Genomic DNA, 15687 nt, shown 5'->3' with positions numbered 1-15687 from the left:
ATGGCCTTCCGGGCTGAGCCTCCAGTCTCCTGGGTTCACCCACCACCAAGGGAAGCTTTAGAACAGTGACCGCAAAGCATTTTTCATCCACTGAAATGTGGGGGTCACAGCAACCGCCACCACTGAGAAGGGGTTGGACATTGGGCATATGGGTCCCTGCTATGGGACCCTGTCCCTCGGGCTGGCCTGCGGCTGTGAGCAGGTGAGACACAGTTTCCTCTGGGGCCCCTGACACCTCCCCAGGGACACTGAGGCCCCGCCTCTGCCGGCATCTGGGGTGATGGGGGGAGGCAACGCTCCTGCTTCCTTTCTGGTGGCCCATGTCCAGCTTGGAAACCCAGGAGCTGAGTTTCTCACTTTTCTCAACCTTTCTGTGGGGTGAGGCCTAACCCTGTACTACCCTGGGTCTCTCAATTCCCGTTTGTGACAATGACACACCTGCCACAAAGGAGGACTGACAGGCAGCAGAAAGCCAAATGCATGGGTCCCCGATGGAGGGAAGTGCCCTTACTGCTTGGATGAGGGACAGGGACAAACAATGGCCAGAGGGACCCTCTGTGCTTCCTTGGTCCCCGCTGTGGTCGTAGGAAGTGGACACAACTCCTGAACCTGCCATCGGCGGCCTGGAGACAGGACTGCAACATGGTTCAGTTGCCTTGGCTCCTGGAATACTGTTCCCTGCTGGCATTTCCTTGGTCGTGTGCCCCTTCTGCTCCCACCCCCCAAAGCTTCACTTGGCTCCCCAGGTCATTCTCAGGACGCAGGGCTGAGAGCAGGAGCGACCCCTCCCTCCACCGACCCCTGAGAACGCTGCTGGGAGGTGCCCGGCAGGGACCCGAGGGGCATTCCCTAAACACGTGCTCTGCTCTAGTTCTTTCCTTGAGACTGGTTTCTCCCTGGGACGCGGTGGCAGCAGGAGGGAGCAGACGGGCTGGCTCATTTCCACTTCTGCCCCAGGCCCCCTCCTCACCTTCAGCGCAGCCCAGGTGAAGGGCAGTGGGAGGTCAGCCGAGAGGACCTTTGCCAAGGCCATTTCACACGTGGTCTGCAGTGGAGCATTACCAAGTCCTCCTAGCCCACCTGCTGGGGTCCTGGGGAAGTGGAGACAGGAGGACGTGCCTGTGGGACGGAGTTCCCAGGCTCCCAGAAATCAGAGCGGTGGGAGAGAAGTGCATGGAGGGGAAGAGGGGCTGGAGACCTTGACCGTGGTACAGGACATGGGCCCCAGAGAAGAAAGGTGTTCTCTGGGACTCAGGAAACAAATCAACTGCTGACCCCTGGCCTAGACATACGATGTCTGTTCCCTCATATAGGCAGGTATGGGTGCCTCCCACGAGGGAAACCTCATCCTCATCTCCCTCAAAAAGGCTGAGATTCAGAATGTCTCCTTAATCTGATTAGCAATTTGGAGGGAGGGGAGGGACACATGCCTCAGTTTCCCAGGACCACAGGCTCACCTCCCTGCAGAACCCCCATCGCCTTGGGTCCAAGCCCATCTCTTCAAATCCTTCTGCAGTCTCAACCTGTTCCCACCCAGGGAAGGTAGACAGCCAGCGGGAAGGAGGACCAAAGTGATAGGGTTTGGGGGTCCCCATGTCACGTCTTCCCAGTTAAGGAGGGTTCAAGGGCCACACTGCTTCAAAGTTCTCCTGACTGGGGACACAGGGCTTTCCTTCACCGTTTGGGGCCCATGCATCTCCTGGGGATACAGGTGCTGTCTGCCCCCATCAGGGGGAGGGCCTTTACCTCAGAGACGAGAGCCCAAGCCTGTCACCAGCCCCCATCCCAGCCCAGCCAGCAGGGGAAGCCCCGGAAAATGCCAAGTCACTGAAGGGCACACAGGCCCTGGGAGCAGGGGGTCTGGCTTGGAGGATCCTGGGAACTGTTGCTCTGGGGGGACAGGGGACACGAGGTGCCCTGGGAGGCGGTGCCAGGTGGAGGGGAGAGGGGCTGGGAGCGGAGGGGTGAAGGAGGCAAGACTGGACAGCTCTTCTGGGGGGCTCCCCAAATGGCAGCAGGGGCCGAGCTGGCAGGGGCGGGGGGCAGAGCCAAGCCCTAGAGGAAGAGAGAGAAAGGGTCAGCGAGTGCCCCCCAGATGCCCCTTTCTCCTCCCATTTCTGTTTCTTTTTCCTCTTCCTTGGACCTTTCTCTCCCGATCGCATGCCTCCCTTTCTGCTTTGCTGCAGGTCTCACTTTAAGTAGCACTTCCTTGGGGAAGCCTCGTGAGAACCCGCAGCCTGGCGAGGGCCCGGTTGCTCCTCATGACCTCTCCTCCAGGACCCTTCGCTTCGTTAGAGTCAGGTGGTCATCTGTTTGATGACTTAATGTCTGTGTCCCCAACTCTGTGGGGGCAGAACTGTGTCTGCTTTATTTTCCTCTGGAGCCCGCCCAGCCTGGCACATGAAGTGCTCAATAAGAACGTGTTGAATGAATGAATGAATGAATGAATGAAGACATTCTTTGCCGTAACCCAGCAAACCCATTCTTCACTGTCCCCGTGGTAGAGGGCTCCAGCAATAGCTGGCACAGGACTGGGCATGTGGTCCTGGGCTCGTCACTCTCAGGCTCAGTTCCTCACCCATAAAACCCCTCCCAGCTAATGTCCCCCTCCAGCAATGTCATGTCACGGTACGAAGGGGCCGAGGCAGCATGCGTGGGCTAAGCCCCAGCCCGCCCCCTCCTACTGGCTCTGGCCCATAGGTCTCCTCCTCCAGGAAGCCTTCCCTCCTTCCAAATCCCCCCTCTTTCCCCAGGTCCCACACAGGGGCTCCCCGGCAGGGGTCTTTGGGGGTGGCGACAAAGAACACCACTTTCTATATTTCAAAAAACGTTACTCCATTTCCATGTTTTCCTTACCAAGGCCACGTCATTTAACTAAAAAAGCACGTTATCAACCCAATATGTCTATAGTTAATAAAAATTGGAAAAACAAATTAATCACGACAATTTATCTGATTTGACAGACGATATTTCTAAAGTCGGACCTATGAAAGAAGAAATAGTAACAATGGTCTTTCATGAGCTAGAGCGTGGGACCTCGGCCAGAGGGGACCCGCTCCAGCCACTGTCCTTTCCCTGGTCCTTACACGAGGTGGAGACTGATGTTTCCCCAGGAGGTTTGCGTCCCCTGAGCCCTGAGGTTGGGGCAGTGTGGCCCCTTGGAGACCTGGCCCGAGGCGGCAGTCCTGCTTCTCCCCCGCCCAGCACCCATCCTGCAGCTGCATCTTCAGGCCACTTCTCTGGCCAGGAGCAGCTGCGCTCTGTGGAGAGGGGGGGGGCACCGCCTCTGGAACCCCCAGCCAGCAGCAGGGCATGTGGCGGCCACTCACTCTTCTTCTGGTGGCCTGAGCCTACTCAGCGTCCCTCAGAGTCAGGGCACAGGACAGGGACGTGCAAAGTCGCCCACTCCTAGCCGGGGACACTTCTTCGCAGCTTCCCAAAGCGGGCAGCTCTGTCCTCAAGGCATCCTCAGGGCTGGAGGGAGGGAGGGCCAAGGACCCAGGGAGCAGTCCTGGCGTGTCCTGGCCACCCACGCCACACCTCAGCGGCACTCACAGGCCCAGGCCAGGCGCCTGCACCGAGGGGGCACCCCCGGGCCTGGCTGCACTGGGGTGGGGCTGAGGCCGGGAGTCCTTATTCCACGAAGGTGCCTGGAGCAGAGGGCTGGATTGTGGGCTGCTGCATAGGAGCCCCGGGTTGGTCAAGCGTGTCTGCGCGCTTCACAGAAATCTGATCGTCACCTCCTGGTTTACAGGCCTGGATGCGCTAGCCTCTACCCACATGCCTACCTTCTCCCCCTCGGGTCACGGGCCAGCTGCACTGGCCTTCCAGCCGCTCTGTCCAGTCCCAGGGCCTTTGCATGTATGGTTCTCGCTGCCTGCCATGCCTTCGTCCCTCCTTCTGAGCTAAGCTGACACCTGCTGGGTGACAGCTCAAGTGTTACATTGTCAAGTGAGGCTCCCGGCTGCTCTGTGCAGCAGTTGGCACAGTTAGAATGACATGTCTATGGTAAGGTTAGTAACCGAGTGTTTGCAAACTCCCTCGTGCTCAAGCTCTATAAAAGCAGTCGTGCTCAGGTTGGCGCACGGTCCTAGGACAGAGCCTGGCACACAGACAGGAGGTCACTAAGTGTCTGCTGACAGAAGGAACGAGCGAGCGGATGAGGGAGTGAGGCCCGCAGCCCCGTGTCTCTACCCTGGCCCTCGCCTGGCCCTCGCCCTGTCGTCCTGGCCGAGGCCATCTCCAACCCCCGTCTGACCTTTATCCCAAACTCCACGTTCAACCCCAGTTGCCTTTGTAACGCAGAGCTCTTGACCAGCCCACAGGATCAAGTCCCCCGCGGCGTGGCCCCCGAGGGCCCTGTGACTGGACACCGTCTGTCCTGCCGGCCTCATCTGCTGCCCTCCGCCTCGTTCCCTCCCATTCACACAGCTCATGACACGACGAGCTACCCATCCTTCAGATTTGCAGCACCCACTCACAGCCTGTGCCTCACGGCCGCTGCTCTCTGCCTGGGCCTCCTGCTCCACCTGCCAGGCGTGGCCTCCTCCAGGAAGCCCACCTCCTGCTCTGCACCCCGGTGGGCCTGTGCTCCCCAAATCTCAGCACCGGTCACCCACTGTCCTCCCATCTCTGTTCCCCACAAGTTTCTGAGCATCTTGAGGGCCAGCTTCTCTGAGCCCCCAAAACCTAGTCAATAGCTGGTACTCAAGCAATGTTTGTTGAATGAATACATGACTTACATACCCCTTTTCTCGATTAGCAGACTTTTGGTCCAGTCCAAAACATCCATGCTTAGAAAACGTCCCTAATGTTCATTCCTGCTTTGGGCGTACCGGTTACCACACAGAAAATGTTGCCACACTTTACAGTCCTCCACAGTGTGTCTGTGTTGCCTCAGCTCGTCCTGGCGCCTGGGCTCAGGCGGCTGGGTCAGCGTGGACCCAGTGTCTCCGTGGATGGTTAGGACAGGGCCAAATGTCCGGCCAGGCTGTGCTCCTCTAGGAGGGTGCCCCCCTTGTCTAGTAGGACCCCTGTGCCCTCCCCAGGCCCAGGCACTCACCATGGGTACTGCTGCCGCTTCCCTCCTCGTCCTCAGGGGCCTCCGGTGGCCCCCGGGGGATCTGCTGTCCAGCCCGCGGCTGCCCCACGGCCCAGTGCAGGGGCTGCTGAGTGAGGAGAAGCAGGTGTGGGGTGAGACGGGTGCTCCTTGGCACACATTCCCCAGGACACACTGTGTGACAACCAGGGGTTAAAAACAATGAAACCATCTCGCGACGGATGGCCGTGAAGTCACCCCTGCCCACGTGCCCGGCCCCTCGCCTGAGAGCCACACCCTCCCTGTGACCTGCCACTGAAGAGCCTGGCACACAGGGACCGTCTCGTGTCTCAGCAGATGTAGTGTCGCCCTGCCACCGGGGCACTCAGGGGCCAGGGCCAGGGGACACGAAGGAGGGAAGCGGACGGGCCCCAAGGCAGAGAGAAGGGCTGGGGGGCCGGGGGGGCCTCGTGCCTACCTCACCCCACACGTCCAGGGGCGTCAGGCCTGGCTGAAACGGGGCGGGGGCCCCCAGCAGTAGGTGGGGGGCTGGCGGTGCCTGCACCTCCCGCAGAGGGTAGCCGACCACGAGGACCTTGCTGAAGTTGAATTTGTACGTGAATCTCTTGCCTTTGGTCTTGTGCAGGATCCTCTTGTTGTAGTAATACCTGCACGGCCCCGTGAGAACGGACGGTCAGCCGGGCCAGCCCAGGCCCCGCAGCCAGGCCCCAGGCAGGCCATGGCGTCCCGGCGTCCCACGCCTGGGAGGGGCGGCAGTCAGGTGGGGACCCAGGCCACAGGCCTCCCCTCTGAGCTCTGCACCCCCTCACCTGAGGGCCCGGCTCAGCTTGTCATAGTTCATCTGTGGTCTGCACTTCCTGCGGCCCCAGAGGCGGGCCACCTCGTCGGGATCCTTGATGACAAACTCCCCGTACTCTCCCTGCTGCCAGGCGATGACATGGCGAAACTCCTCCTTCTGCAGCAGCTCCAGGATGAAGTGCCACAGCTGGATCTGCCGGGAGCCCGGGGACGAGCCGGCCTTACAGGCCCAGTCAGGGACGGCCAGGCCTGGGCACACGGGGCAGCGTGAGTGGCTGAGGGCCACCCTGCAGCACGCGTCGGGCGCCTGGCAGAGGCTCACCTGAGATCCAGGAGTGGCCCGTGATGGTGGGGACGCCCCCGGCCAAGCAGCCACACTGCATGTTTCTCTCTGGGAGGCGGGCCTGGGGAGCGAGGGCTGTGTCCAGGTCTCTGGTGAAATGGCCACCACTTAGGAGGAAGGGAAGGAAGGCAGGGGAGAGAGAGGTGATGGGGAAGGACGGAGGGACGAGAGAAGGACGAGGGGTAAGGGGTCTGGTGTGAGACAGGAAGCTCCCTGCCCCTGGGGGGCCCTGCCTCCTCTGGGCACCTCCCGCCTGGCTAGGGGCTGACGGTGGGGGCAAAGGGGCGCCTCCAAGGATGGAGAGGAACAGGGTCCTGGTCCCACCCCCCCTGGGGATTTAGACAGAGAAGGAGGTCTCAGGGCTTGACAGGATTGGCGTTTTTCCCAAGAGAAGACAAGAAAAATGCAATTAATCGCTGGCTCTTTCTAAAGCCTGAGCAGAGGAGGTGGCAGGTACAAATGACCCACCGGTCACGTACTGAGGACAATCGTACATTTGAGGAGAGCAGGGATTTCTGCGTCTTCTCACTGACGGGTCCCGAGCGCCTGGCACATGGTAGGTGCTCAGGAAATGGCTGGTGACGGACCAGTGGATGGCCCTGGCCCTGGCCATGGTGTCACTGTGTGTTTCACACCTGGCTTCTCCCTCTGTCAGCTCCGGGAGCCCAGGACCCCTGCTGGCTCCCCAGTGCAGCCCAGCCAGGGCCTCACACTCTCGAGGGATGGGAGAGGCTGCCATGTGGACGGCAGGCCTGCCCCTGAGCTGGCCCAGCGAGTTACCGGACGTTAGGACCGCGGAGGAACAGGGGACGGGCTTAGGGACCTGGCTGCTGTGTCCCCTTCTCTGACAAAGTGGGCCGGGCGAGCGCAGTTCCCAAGGAGAACTTGTCAGAGAGGCAAGTGGCTGGTCGCACGGGCCGCCCCTGGCCCCATCCTGACTCACGCACGTCCTCACTCACCGCGTCGTCTGCAGTGCTCAGTTACACGCACAGGAGTCATGGAGGCCCTGGAGCCTGAGACTCCGCATTTCTCACAGGTGTCCAGGTGACGCCACCGCTGCTGGTGGGGACGTGCTTTGAGGAGCAGAGCTTGCAGGATACAGTGAAGAGTCACTGGGTGTGTCAGCAAGTTGCCGGGTCCCAGGTCAGGCCCCCTGCCTCCCCACCCCACACCACGAGGTGGCAGGTGCTTCTGGGGTCCCCAGTGTGGCCCAAGCAGAGAGCATCTCTGGACATTAAGGGACAGAGAGCTGGTGAAGGCATCCCCACTGAGAACTGGCGGTCCCTCTGCCTCTACACGGATAGCTGACATTCTGGAATCCTCTCGTCACCTTCCTTTCCAAGCCCGAAGCAAATGTCCCCATCCTGTCCCACCCTCCCTCCTGCCCTGCTCCCTGGGAAGTTCCCCTTTGTCTAACCTCTCCCCCCTCACCTGAAGAAACGGGCTGGGAGGTGGGGGTCGCAGAGGGAAGTCCAAGAGAAGACTCTCCGTGGAGGCTGACAAAGTCCTTGGGCGCTGCCTGCGGCGTCTACAGTGTTTCCTGGTCTGGAGGTTTGCAACCTTGGCGTAGAGCTAGGATCTGGCAAGAAGCAGAGAAGCCACCTAGGAGCTGACACTCAGAGCCCTGCCTGTGCCGGGGGACCTCGCAAGCATGTCACCCAGGATGGAGTAACTTCTCTAAGGTCAGACAGCTCTTAAGTGACAGAGAGGCAAGCGAGACACAATGCGTCCACCTTGGCAGCCCACCCACACTGTCTCCTGCCCCAAGGGAAAGCGCGGAACCCGGGCGCGAGCCCCAGCCCTCCCGTAATCTCAGGTGCCCAGTGCTGGCAGGTCCCCGTAGTGCTGGAGCCCTGAGTGCACCGGGGACGCCCGGGGAGGAGCAGGCTGAAGTCCTGCCTTCTTGTCCCGGAAGCCCCTGTTCTGTAAGCTGAAGTCCTGTGCTCCCCACTCAGGAGGCTGTGCTCCCGGCTGGGGGGTGGTCCTACTCCGCCGGGCGGCTCCCAGCCCCTCCCGCGTGTGCACAGTCCCCCTGCAAAGCCTGGGCGTCTCTATACTGCTGCGCGAAGGGGACAGGCACTGAGAACCAGGCCCGAAAGGGTCAGTGTCCAGCCTGGAGAGGGCCACTCTTAGGTGCTGCGTTTCTCGAAGGATTACGGCAGCGAGCGGTTGCCACTGTCATCTCACAGCCCTCATTCTGACGGCCAATAATATGATGGGTCCCCTTGGCCGACACGGAGCTCATCGGGCTCATGACAACACGGCAGGTTGCAGGTCACTGTTTAATAGATGCAGGAGGTGCAATGCTGGTGACGGCCGGCCGCAGCGGGGCTGGGGCTCGGTGCTGCAGCTGCCGGCGTCCAAAGCAGGTGCTCCGCTTACGAGATCCGCTAGTGTGAGCCAGGCGAGCGCCGCGCACAGTGCATTGGGCTGGACTTTGTTTTCAGATGCAACTTCACTGAGTCTTCACAGTAACCCTTGGAGGCGGGTATTATTACCTGTGTTTTGCCAGCAAAGGGAAACTGAGGCTCAAAGGATTAAGAGACAGACTTGCCTAAGATTCCTGGGCGAGTGGTGTGGCTGGGGGCATGGGGAGCTGATCTGTGTACTCGCTCTCAACGGTGATCCGTCAGGGCAGGAAACCTGGGAGCAGAGGTGAGGCCTAACGCTAAAAAGTGGGCGCTCGGCCAGAGGAGGGATCAGTGGTGGCCCCAGGAAACCCCGCTGGCCAGCCGGCTGGCTTTCAGATGGGCAGGCGGGATGGAGAGGAGAGAGAGACAGGAACACAGCCAGAGGAAACAAGCCGAGTTGCAGAGCAACGCTGCAAAGTGGAAACTTGCCTCCCAGGTCACTTTGCCCTGGGGCCTCCTGAGCGGCTGCATGCTCTGGCTGGGCGCAGCCCGACCTCTCCGGGCTGCTGGATGAAGTACGTGGGAAAATGGGAAGCGGGGCGGATTCTGGCTACAAAGGTGGAGGAAAGACCCCGGGCAGGAGAGTCAGCCAAACGACAGGAGGAGGGACAAACCACATGGTGGCACCTGGGCTGTGGACACAGGTGAGGTCAGAGGTCGGAGGTCAGACTGGAGCCACCAGCCGCGAAGGGAGGGGCGGTTCCCACGGAGGTGGTTGGTGGTGGGGGGTGTTTTACGTTAAATACCAAGCAAACTGCCAAATCCGGGATCCGATTGGAAGCCTCTGGTCTCTGCCCTTGATCTGGGCCCCAAGCGCAGGGTGCTGAGTCCTGAGACACCCCGAAAGCTATTAGTTAAAGCTGCTCGGGTGGAAGGAAGCCAGGCGAGGGCTGGGCAACCTCCTTTCCTGGGGAGTTTGGGGAGGGGCAGGGATGGACTCCTGCACTCACCCCGACCCCAGGGCATCCGGTCCCTCCTGGGCCACAACCCCGCACCGTGGAGCCTCTGCTGCTCAGAGGCTGGGAGTGTGGTACTGAACCCCATGTCCTCCTGCAGCTCAGCCATCCCCCCCACCCCCCTCCCAGGCTCCGTCTCACTCCTTGGTTGCCTGCCATTCCTGGTGGGGTCTCGGGTCTCTGCCCAGCCCCCCACCCAGTGCAGCCGCCTCAGACCTCACCAGTGTGTGCAGTCTCTGGGGGCTATGGCTTTAAAAGGTTTGCGCAATTCCGTGTTGTAGACATCCAAACCCAGGCACCCCATTCCCACCCCCAGACCTGACTCCAAAGGCAAGTGAAAGTCATGGGGGGGCAGGGTTAGGGGCCTGGGGAATGGGGTGTCAGGAGACAGCTTCCACCCACCCCTCAGCCTGCCCCCCGCCCAGGTCTCCGTTTCATTGTTTGACCTTTCAGTCTTCAGCCCGTCTCCCCCTTCCCTGTTTCTCTCCTCTCCCCCGACTCTCCAGCCTGCTCTGGTCTTACTTCCCCACCACCGTCCACTTCCTTCTCTCCCCACTGGCCATTCTCTTCCAGCTGTGTCCACGGGCCTTCCCATTTCCATCTTAGTTTCTTGTGTCTACCAGTCGTGGCTCTCTCTCTGTCTTGCTGTGTCTGTCACTGCCTCTCACTGTCACTTTCTGTTTCCTTGTCTCTCTTTCTGTCTTTCTCCAGCCGCACCCCTCCCCCCCAAGAGTCAGAGCTGGACACTGAGCCCAGGGCCTGGCTCTCACAGCCTTCCCGCTCCTTCCTCCTCAAAGCTCCCCAGGCTCCCTGCTCCTCCCCCAGTGGCAACCGCAGTGGGTTCCTTTCATCCCGGAATTCCCATCAGCTGTGCCCTGGGGATCCCCCTGCTGACACCCCCATCCTACCCTTTGTCCCCCACCCAAGGACCAGAAATCCCCAGCAGCAGGCGCTGAGGACCCAGCTGGAGGAAGTGAAAGCTCCCAGCTAAACGTGGAGCTGGGTGAGCTGGCAGGCGGCTGAGGAAGGGGCCTCTGCGGCATTGTCACCCTCGGGGCCTCTGAGGCCAGCTCACCCAGCCCCGTCCACTCCTCAACCCAATCTTCACACGAACCCTAACTTCACCTTCCACCAAGTGCAGGTCCACCCACATGTCCTTGGGTCTCCCCACGGGGCCCATCGCCCTTCAGGGTGCAGTGGCCATGGCCCCCCAGTCTTGCCCAGCGGCTCCTATGCCCCGGGAAGGGCTGGGGCCCTGGGACTTCTCTGCCAGAGCTCCACCTCTGCCTCCCCCGCCCGGGTCGCAGGGCTCTCCCGGTAAGGGGCACCCAGCTGTCGGCTCAGGCTTCTTGGAGCCAGCTCTGTGGAAGGACAGGCAGTCTGGGAAAAGAAGGGCAGGATGGGGCGGGGCCGTCTTACCCCATCTGAGGTTCAGTTCAGTTCACAGAGCCTGGCTCACATGGCAGCACTACCCTAACTGCCCCCTCCTGGGGCCCCTCTGCCTGTGCCCGCTCTTGCCCATGCCCACGCCCGTCCTCACCCCTGCCCCTCACCCTGGGGCAAAGGGACCCCAGGGAGCTCCCTGGTGGACACAGCAGGGGTGGTGCCGGCTGAGACCAGCATCCATTCAGCCCCCTGGCCCCAGGAGTCTGCGCCTGTAGTGCCATCGGACCACAGCTGTGCCCCTCTGGGGAGAACAGCCTGCCCTGTGCGCCAGGTCCCCAGTTCTGCCCCACGGCCACCAGGCTTTGTGTCTGTCCCACACCTGACAGCAGAGAGATGGCCTCTGAGGCGGAGGCCATGTGGCCCTTGGGAGCCCGCGTCCCCTTGCTTCTCCCCTTCCCCCAAGGGCTTTGCAGCTGGGGTGGGCGGAGGGTGGGGAAGGGCCGTCCCTGTGGCCAGCCCCAGCCCAGGACCTGCCACCAGGGTCCCTTACCTCAGTGCAGCAGCTGTCCCTGCCGTCCAGCGGCACCTTCCCAGCGACCCCTTGCTCACCACGCAGAGTTAGGGTTCCTTAAAACGAGAGCAGGATCTCCAAGCTCCCAGGGGGGCCCATGTGGTTTTCAGACAATGGCATTAACCCTTCAGGGGCCAGTGGCACCTCTGTATGCCCTCCACCTCTGTGGGGTTGGGGGCTGGGAGGGACTGGCTCTCCCTGGGTCCCTTACATTCAGCGCCTGCCTCTGGGGCCGACAGCTCCTAAAACATCCACGACAGACAGACAGACAGACGGGTGACCGGGCTGCCGTTCTTAGGTCTGGGAAAAGGGACACTGGACTGCCAGAAAGTCCTTCCAGTGGCCTGCCCCTCCTTCCCCCTCAGGCAGCCCTTCTCTCCTGGAACTTCTGTGGACATAGGGAGAAGCCGAGCCTGGAAGCCCCCCTCAACCTTTACTCTCCACCCCCCCCACCCCCACCCCCGCTCCTCCTGGTTTCTTGGAGTCCAGGTCCCCCCTGTGCTCACAAAAGGCTGCTGAAGCGTCACCGTTTGGAACGTTCCCTGTAGTCTCAGTATGAAAATGGCACCAACAGTTCACCCAGTCACCTCCTTTCGAAGGACTTGGAAACATTCATCATGTCTCTTTCCTCTGAGAGTTCCAGAAAATGATTTTTCCTTTTCTTTATTAATGTGACTCAAAGCTAGACAGCAAAAAGAACTTCCAAATAAGGCACAGACCAGACAGGAGAAAGTAACTGGGGGTCATCAGACAGCTGCTATAGACGTGGAAGGAACCAGCGGGGGGTGGGGGGGGGGCTCCAGGGTGCTGAGGGGGACGGGGAACGGACCTCAGGCGAGGCTTCTGGGGGAAACAGAGGAGGCCAAGGAAGCCACAGGAAGCCAGAGCTTCTGGCTTTGAAGTCCTAGGGACTGAGCCCAATCTCCAATTCCTAGTGGGGAGAAGATTGATGGCTGTCACCGGGGAATCAATATAGCTTTCTTTTTCTCTCCCTGACGCTGGGAGGCCAAGCCCCCGCCCCCCCATCATTACACAGCCCGCCCCAGCCCTGAGCTGATCCAGAATGGAGGGCCATGGGATTAAATCCTGGGGGTTGTTTTCTGGTTAAATCAACCGAAGCTAACACGATGGAAGAGAGAGAGAGGCTGAGTGATGAAGAGACAGGAGCTGGGGGCCCTGAGGAGAGGATCCTGTGTGCGGGGAGGCGGGGGACAGGGCTCCGAGCTCACCGAGGATGGAGGAAAAGGGCTGCAAAGGGAGGGGGCCCAGCACACTCCCAGGGAGTTGGGTATTGGCAGGGACCAGACGAACTCAAACGACAGAGCTACAGCCAGGAAGACCAAGGTCTGTGCCAGGACGCAGGGCCTTGCTCTCAGGTGTCACTGGGGTCCCCTCACTGGCGAGCTGCTCCTGCCCTGTCACCTTCTCCTCATTGCATCTCCTCCACTGAGGAGTCAGGACCATTCCAGTTAGGAGCCAGGGGGTGCCAGGGCCATGGAGGGCTCTCAGGGGACCTCGGGCCGCCCCCCACCCCCCTCCGCAGCTCTGCTGGCTCTGCTTTCCCACTTCCTGCCTCCATGGCAGCTCCCAGCTCCTGCACACATTGCTAACTTCAAGTCCTTGGAGAACTAGGGCAGCTGCTTCTGAGACATCAGGGTTGTCACCTTCTCTCTTCTGCTGCTCCCCGCTGTCCCCACCCACTTCCTCTCACATTCCTGTCAGCCCCCTCACGTTGCAGAGGAGGCTGGGGGGTTAGGAAGCCAGGTGCTTGGCACAGACATTTGCTGTTGGGGTGGCCCACTGGGCTTCCTGTGGCTTCCCCAATATGCAGGCAAATGTCCTTTGGGCAGGGGCGGGGACACGACCAAATCCAGCCCTTTCCTGTGCTTTTCTGAGCATCTCTGTGTGCTCCCAGTGCTGGCACAGCGCCCAGACGTGGGACGTGCAGGCTGCTCGCAATGGCTGGCACGTGAGGAAACCAAACAGGCCCAACCAGCTCCCGCACTGGCCAGCCCCAGCTCCCAACACGCCTTCAGAACCCCAACCTCCCATGCAGTAACTGCACCCACACAACTTGGCCCCCGAATCCCGACACAGTAACAGTAAGAGGGGCCATGAGCTGGGGTGGGGCTTGGAGCTGACCCTGGGTGTCTGCCAGCATGCAGTGGGGTGGTCCGTCAGGCCGAGGGCTGAGTGGCTGGGTGGAACCCCTCTGCTCAGCTCCCTGCAATCCGCCCCCCAACAGGCATGGAGAATGCCCGCAAGGAAGCCAAGTGGGGGCTCCGTCTGGGCCTCCAGGAGTTTCCAGTTCCCGTCAGTGACTTTGCCCCGTTCCAAGCCTGTGCCCGTGTCTGACGCCCTTTGTATGAAGCCCTCAGCTCCCCGAGAGGGTCCTCTCATCCCCACTCATGCCTCTTAACAATCTGCAGTGACAACAGGCTGGCGAAGACACAGGGATGGGCCCAGCGCCTGGGGGGCCTCCCCGGGCCACACGGACTGGGGTTCAGGCGGGGGTGGCGGTGACAAGCTGGTGCCATCTCTTCCCCAGGACAGAAAGGACAAGAAGAAGAAGAAGAAGGCTGCTGTGCCTCCTCTCTGCCCCCCGCCCAGCCCTTCTGCAGGGGCCTGGCCTGAGGTCCTGAGCCAGTGGACTGAAGGCGTGGGGGGCCTGGCTGGTTCCACGAGGGTCTGTCTGGCCCATCCAACTGTGACGTGACGGAAGGAGGCCACGCCTCCGTAAACACCCCTGCCCGCTGTGGGCCAGAGGGGTCATTCCACTGCCCTGTGCCCTCGAGTCCCCCACCTGCTCCCTGACAGGACGGGGCCCAGTGCACCCTCACCAGAGGGACTGAGGGGAGAGGTGGCGACAGAAAGGACGCAGGTGGGAGAAAGGGGGTGTGAGGAGAGGGGAAGGGACCTCCCTGAGGAGAGGGACAAGGTCCCGGGTGGCCAGAAAGGGGAAAAGCAAAGGAAGCACCAGGTAAGCTTTGGAAGGAGGAGGAAATCAGCCTTAAGGACACAAAGCCCAGGGAGGGGAGAGGCTGGCGATGGAGGGGCAAGGGGGCAGCCCTGCAAGGTGGCCATGGACATGAGAACCGGGGGAGGGGGCCTGTGCTGTCTGTGGAGACTCTTCAGGTCCCATTAGCGGCAATGGAAGGTGACATGCGGGGATCGATACCAATCCAGGCAACAGACTCCCAGTAATGAACCCGTTTCGCTCACACTCCACCCCCATCAGCAACCCCAAGAGAGGGAGTGAGGGCTCCCCGCGTCTGACCCCCCCTGAAAGGCTGCTCTCAGAACTACCCTCAGCCCTGGAGGCAGGGCAGGGCAGGGCAGGGACCCGAGCCTGGGATGGGGCGTGTGCCAGCGCCTCTGCCTGTGGCCTGAGTCCTTCCGCCTGGGCCACCTCCTCGGGAAGGAGGAGCGGAACCCACCACCCAAACCCACGGGCCTTTCCAGGGCAGGGCGGGCAGCTCTGGGTCTGCAGGTCTGTGCTCCTGAGTGTCCCCCGTGCCTGTGTGGCCGCCAGCGCCTGCTGTCAGCAGGTGTGCGTCTGTGCCTGCCTGTGTCCGTGCACACCTCCCCGGGAACGTGGGTGTGTGAATCGGGCTGGGTCTGCTCCTGGGCGTGCGGCTCTGCTCTGTTCTGGAGACTGTAGGTGTCTGTGTGCAGGTCTCTCTGTGGGGTGGGGGCGCCTGTCTCCTGTACACGCTGCTGGCCTCTTGTACCCAAACCCTGCCACCACCGGGCCCCTCGAGCTGGACCTGAGGCAGTGTCCTACCCTCCAGGTAGGGCGCCCCCTGTCCCTGGGACTCAGTGCTTTCCCCAGACACGGGACTCCAAGTCCTAGACCTGGGACAGTGCCAGACAAGCCAGGACAGCCGGTCACACTTATTCCAGGCCTGGTCACCAAGAGACCCAAGTGAATGACAGTGCAGGTGTCCAGGAAGGGAGAATGGGAGAAGCTGGAGGGGGAGAGCTGGAGAAGCTGGAAGGTTGAGGCATTTGCATGGGAGAGGAAGCAGAGAGGGAAAGGCTGTGGGAGCAGGAGAAATGCAAGTTAGGCTAAAGGAGGCACTTCCCCGGTCACAGAGGTGGCACTCCAGAAACTAAGATGGGAGGAAAGAAGGACGGCTGTCCTCTGCCATGCACACTGCTGA

The 15687-nt window shown here is 61.3% G+C and overlaps 1 protein-coding gene across 1 annotated transcript; it reads right to left on the bottom strand.

Annotated features, from left to right (window-relative positions):
- Positions 1 to 1747: 1747 nt before the first annotated feature.
- ETV3L (ETS variant transcription factor 3 like) lies at positions 1748 to 7740 on the bottom strand (the record flags this gene model as incomplete). The annotated part of the gene is given in 8 exon segments (XM_081025250.1): positions 1748 to 2055; positions 5063 to 5168; positions 5517 to 5706; positions 5869 to 6106; positions 6180 to 6257; positions 6260 to 6289; positions 7160 to 7288; positions 7632 to 7740. Coding segments are annotated over 7 exon segments (990 nt in total). The 5' UTR covers positions 7200 to 7288; positions 7632 to 7740.
- Between the last annotated feature and the right edge of the window lie 7947 nt (positions 7741 to 15687).

Source organism: Rhinolophus hipposideros (assembly GCF_964194185.1).
Source record: "Rhinolophus hipposideros genome assembly, chromosome: 19".
In the NCBI taxonomy this organism is placed as follows: Eukaryota; Metazoa; Chordata; class Mammalia; order Chiroptera; family Rhinolophidae; genus Rhinolophus; species Rhinolophus hipposideros.
This window is presented reverse-complemented; position numbering and strand designations above follow the sequence as displayed.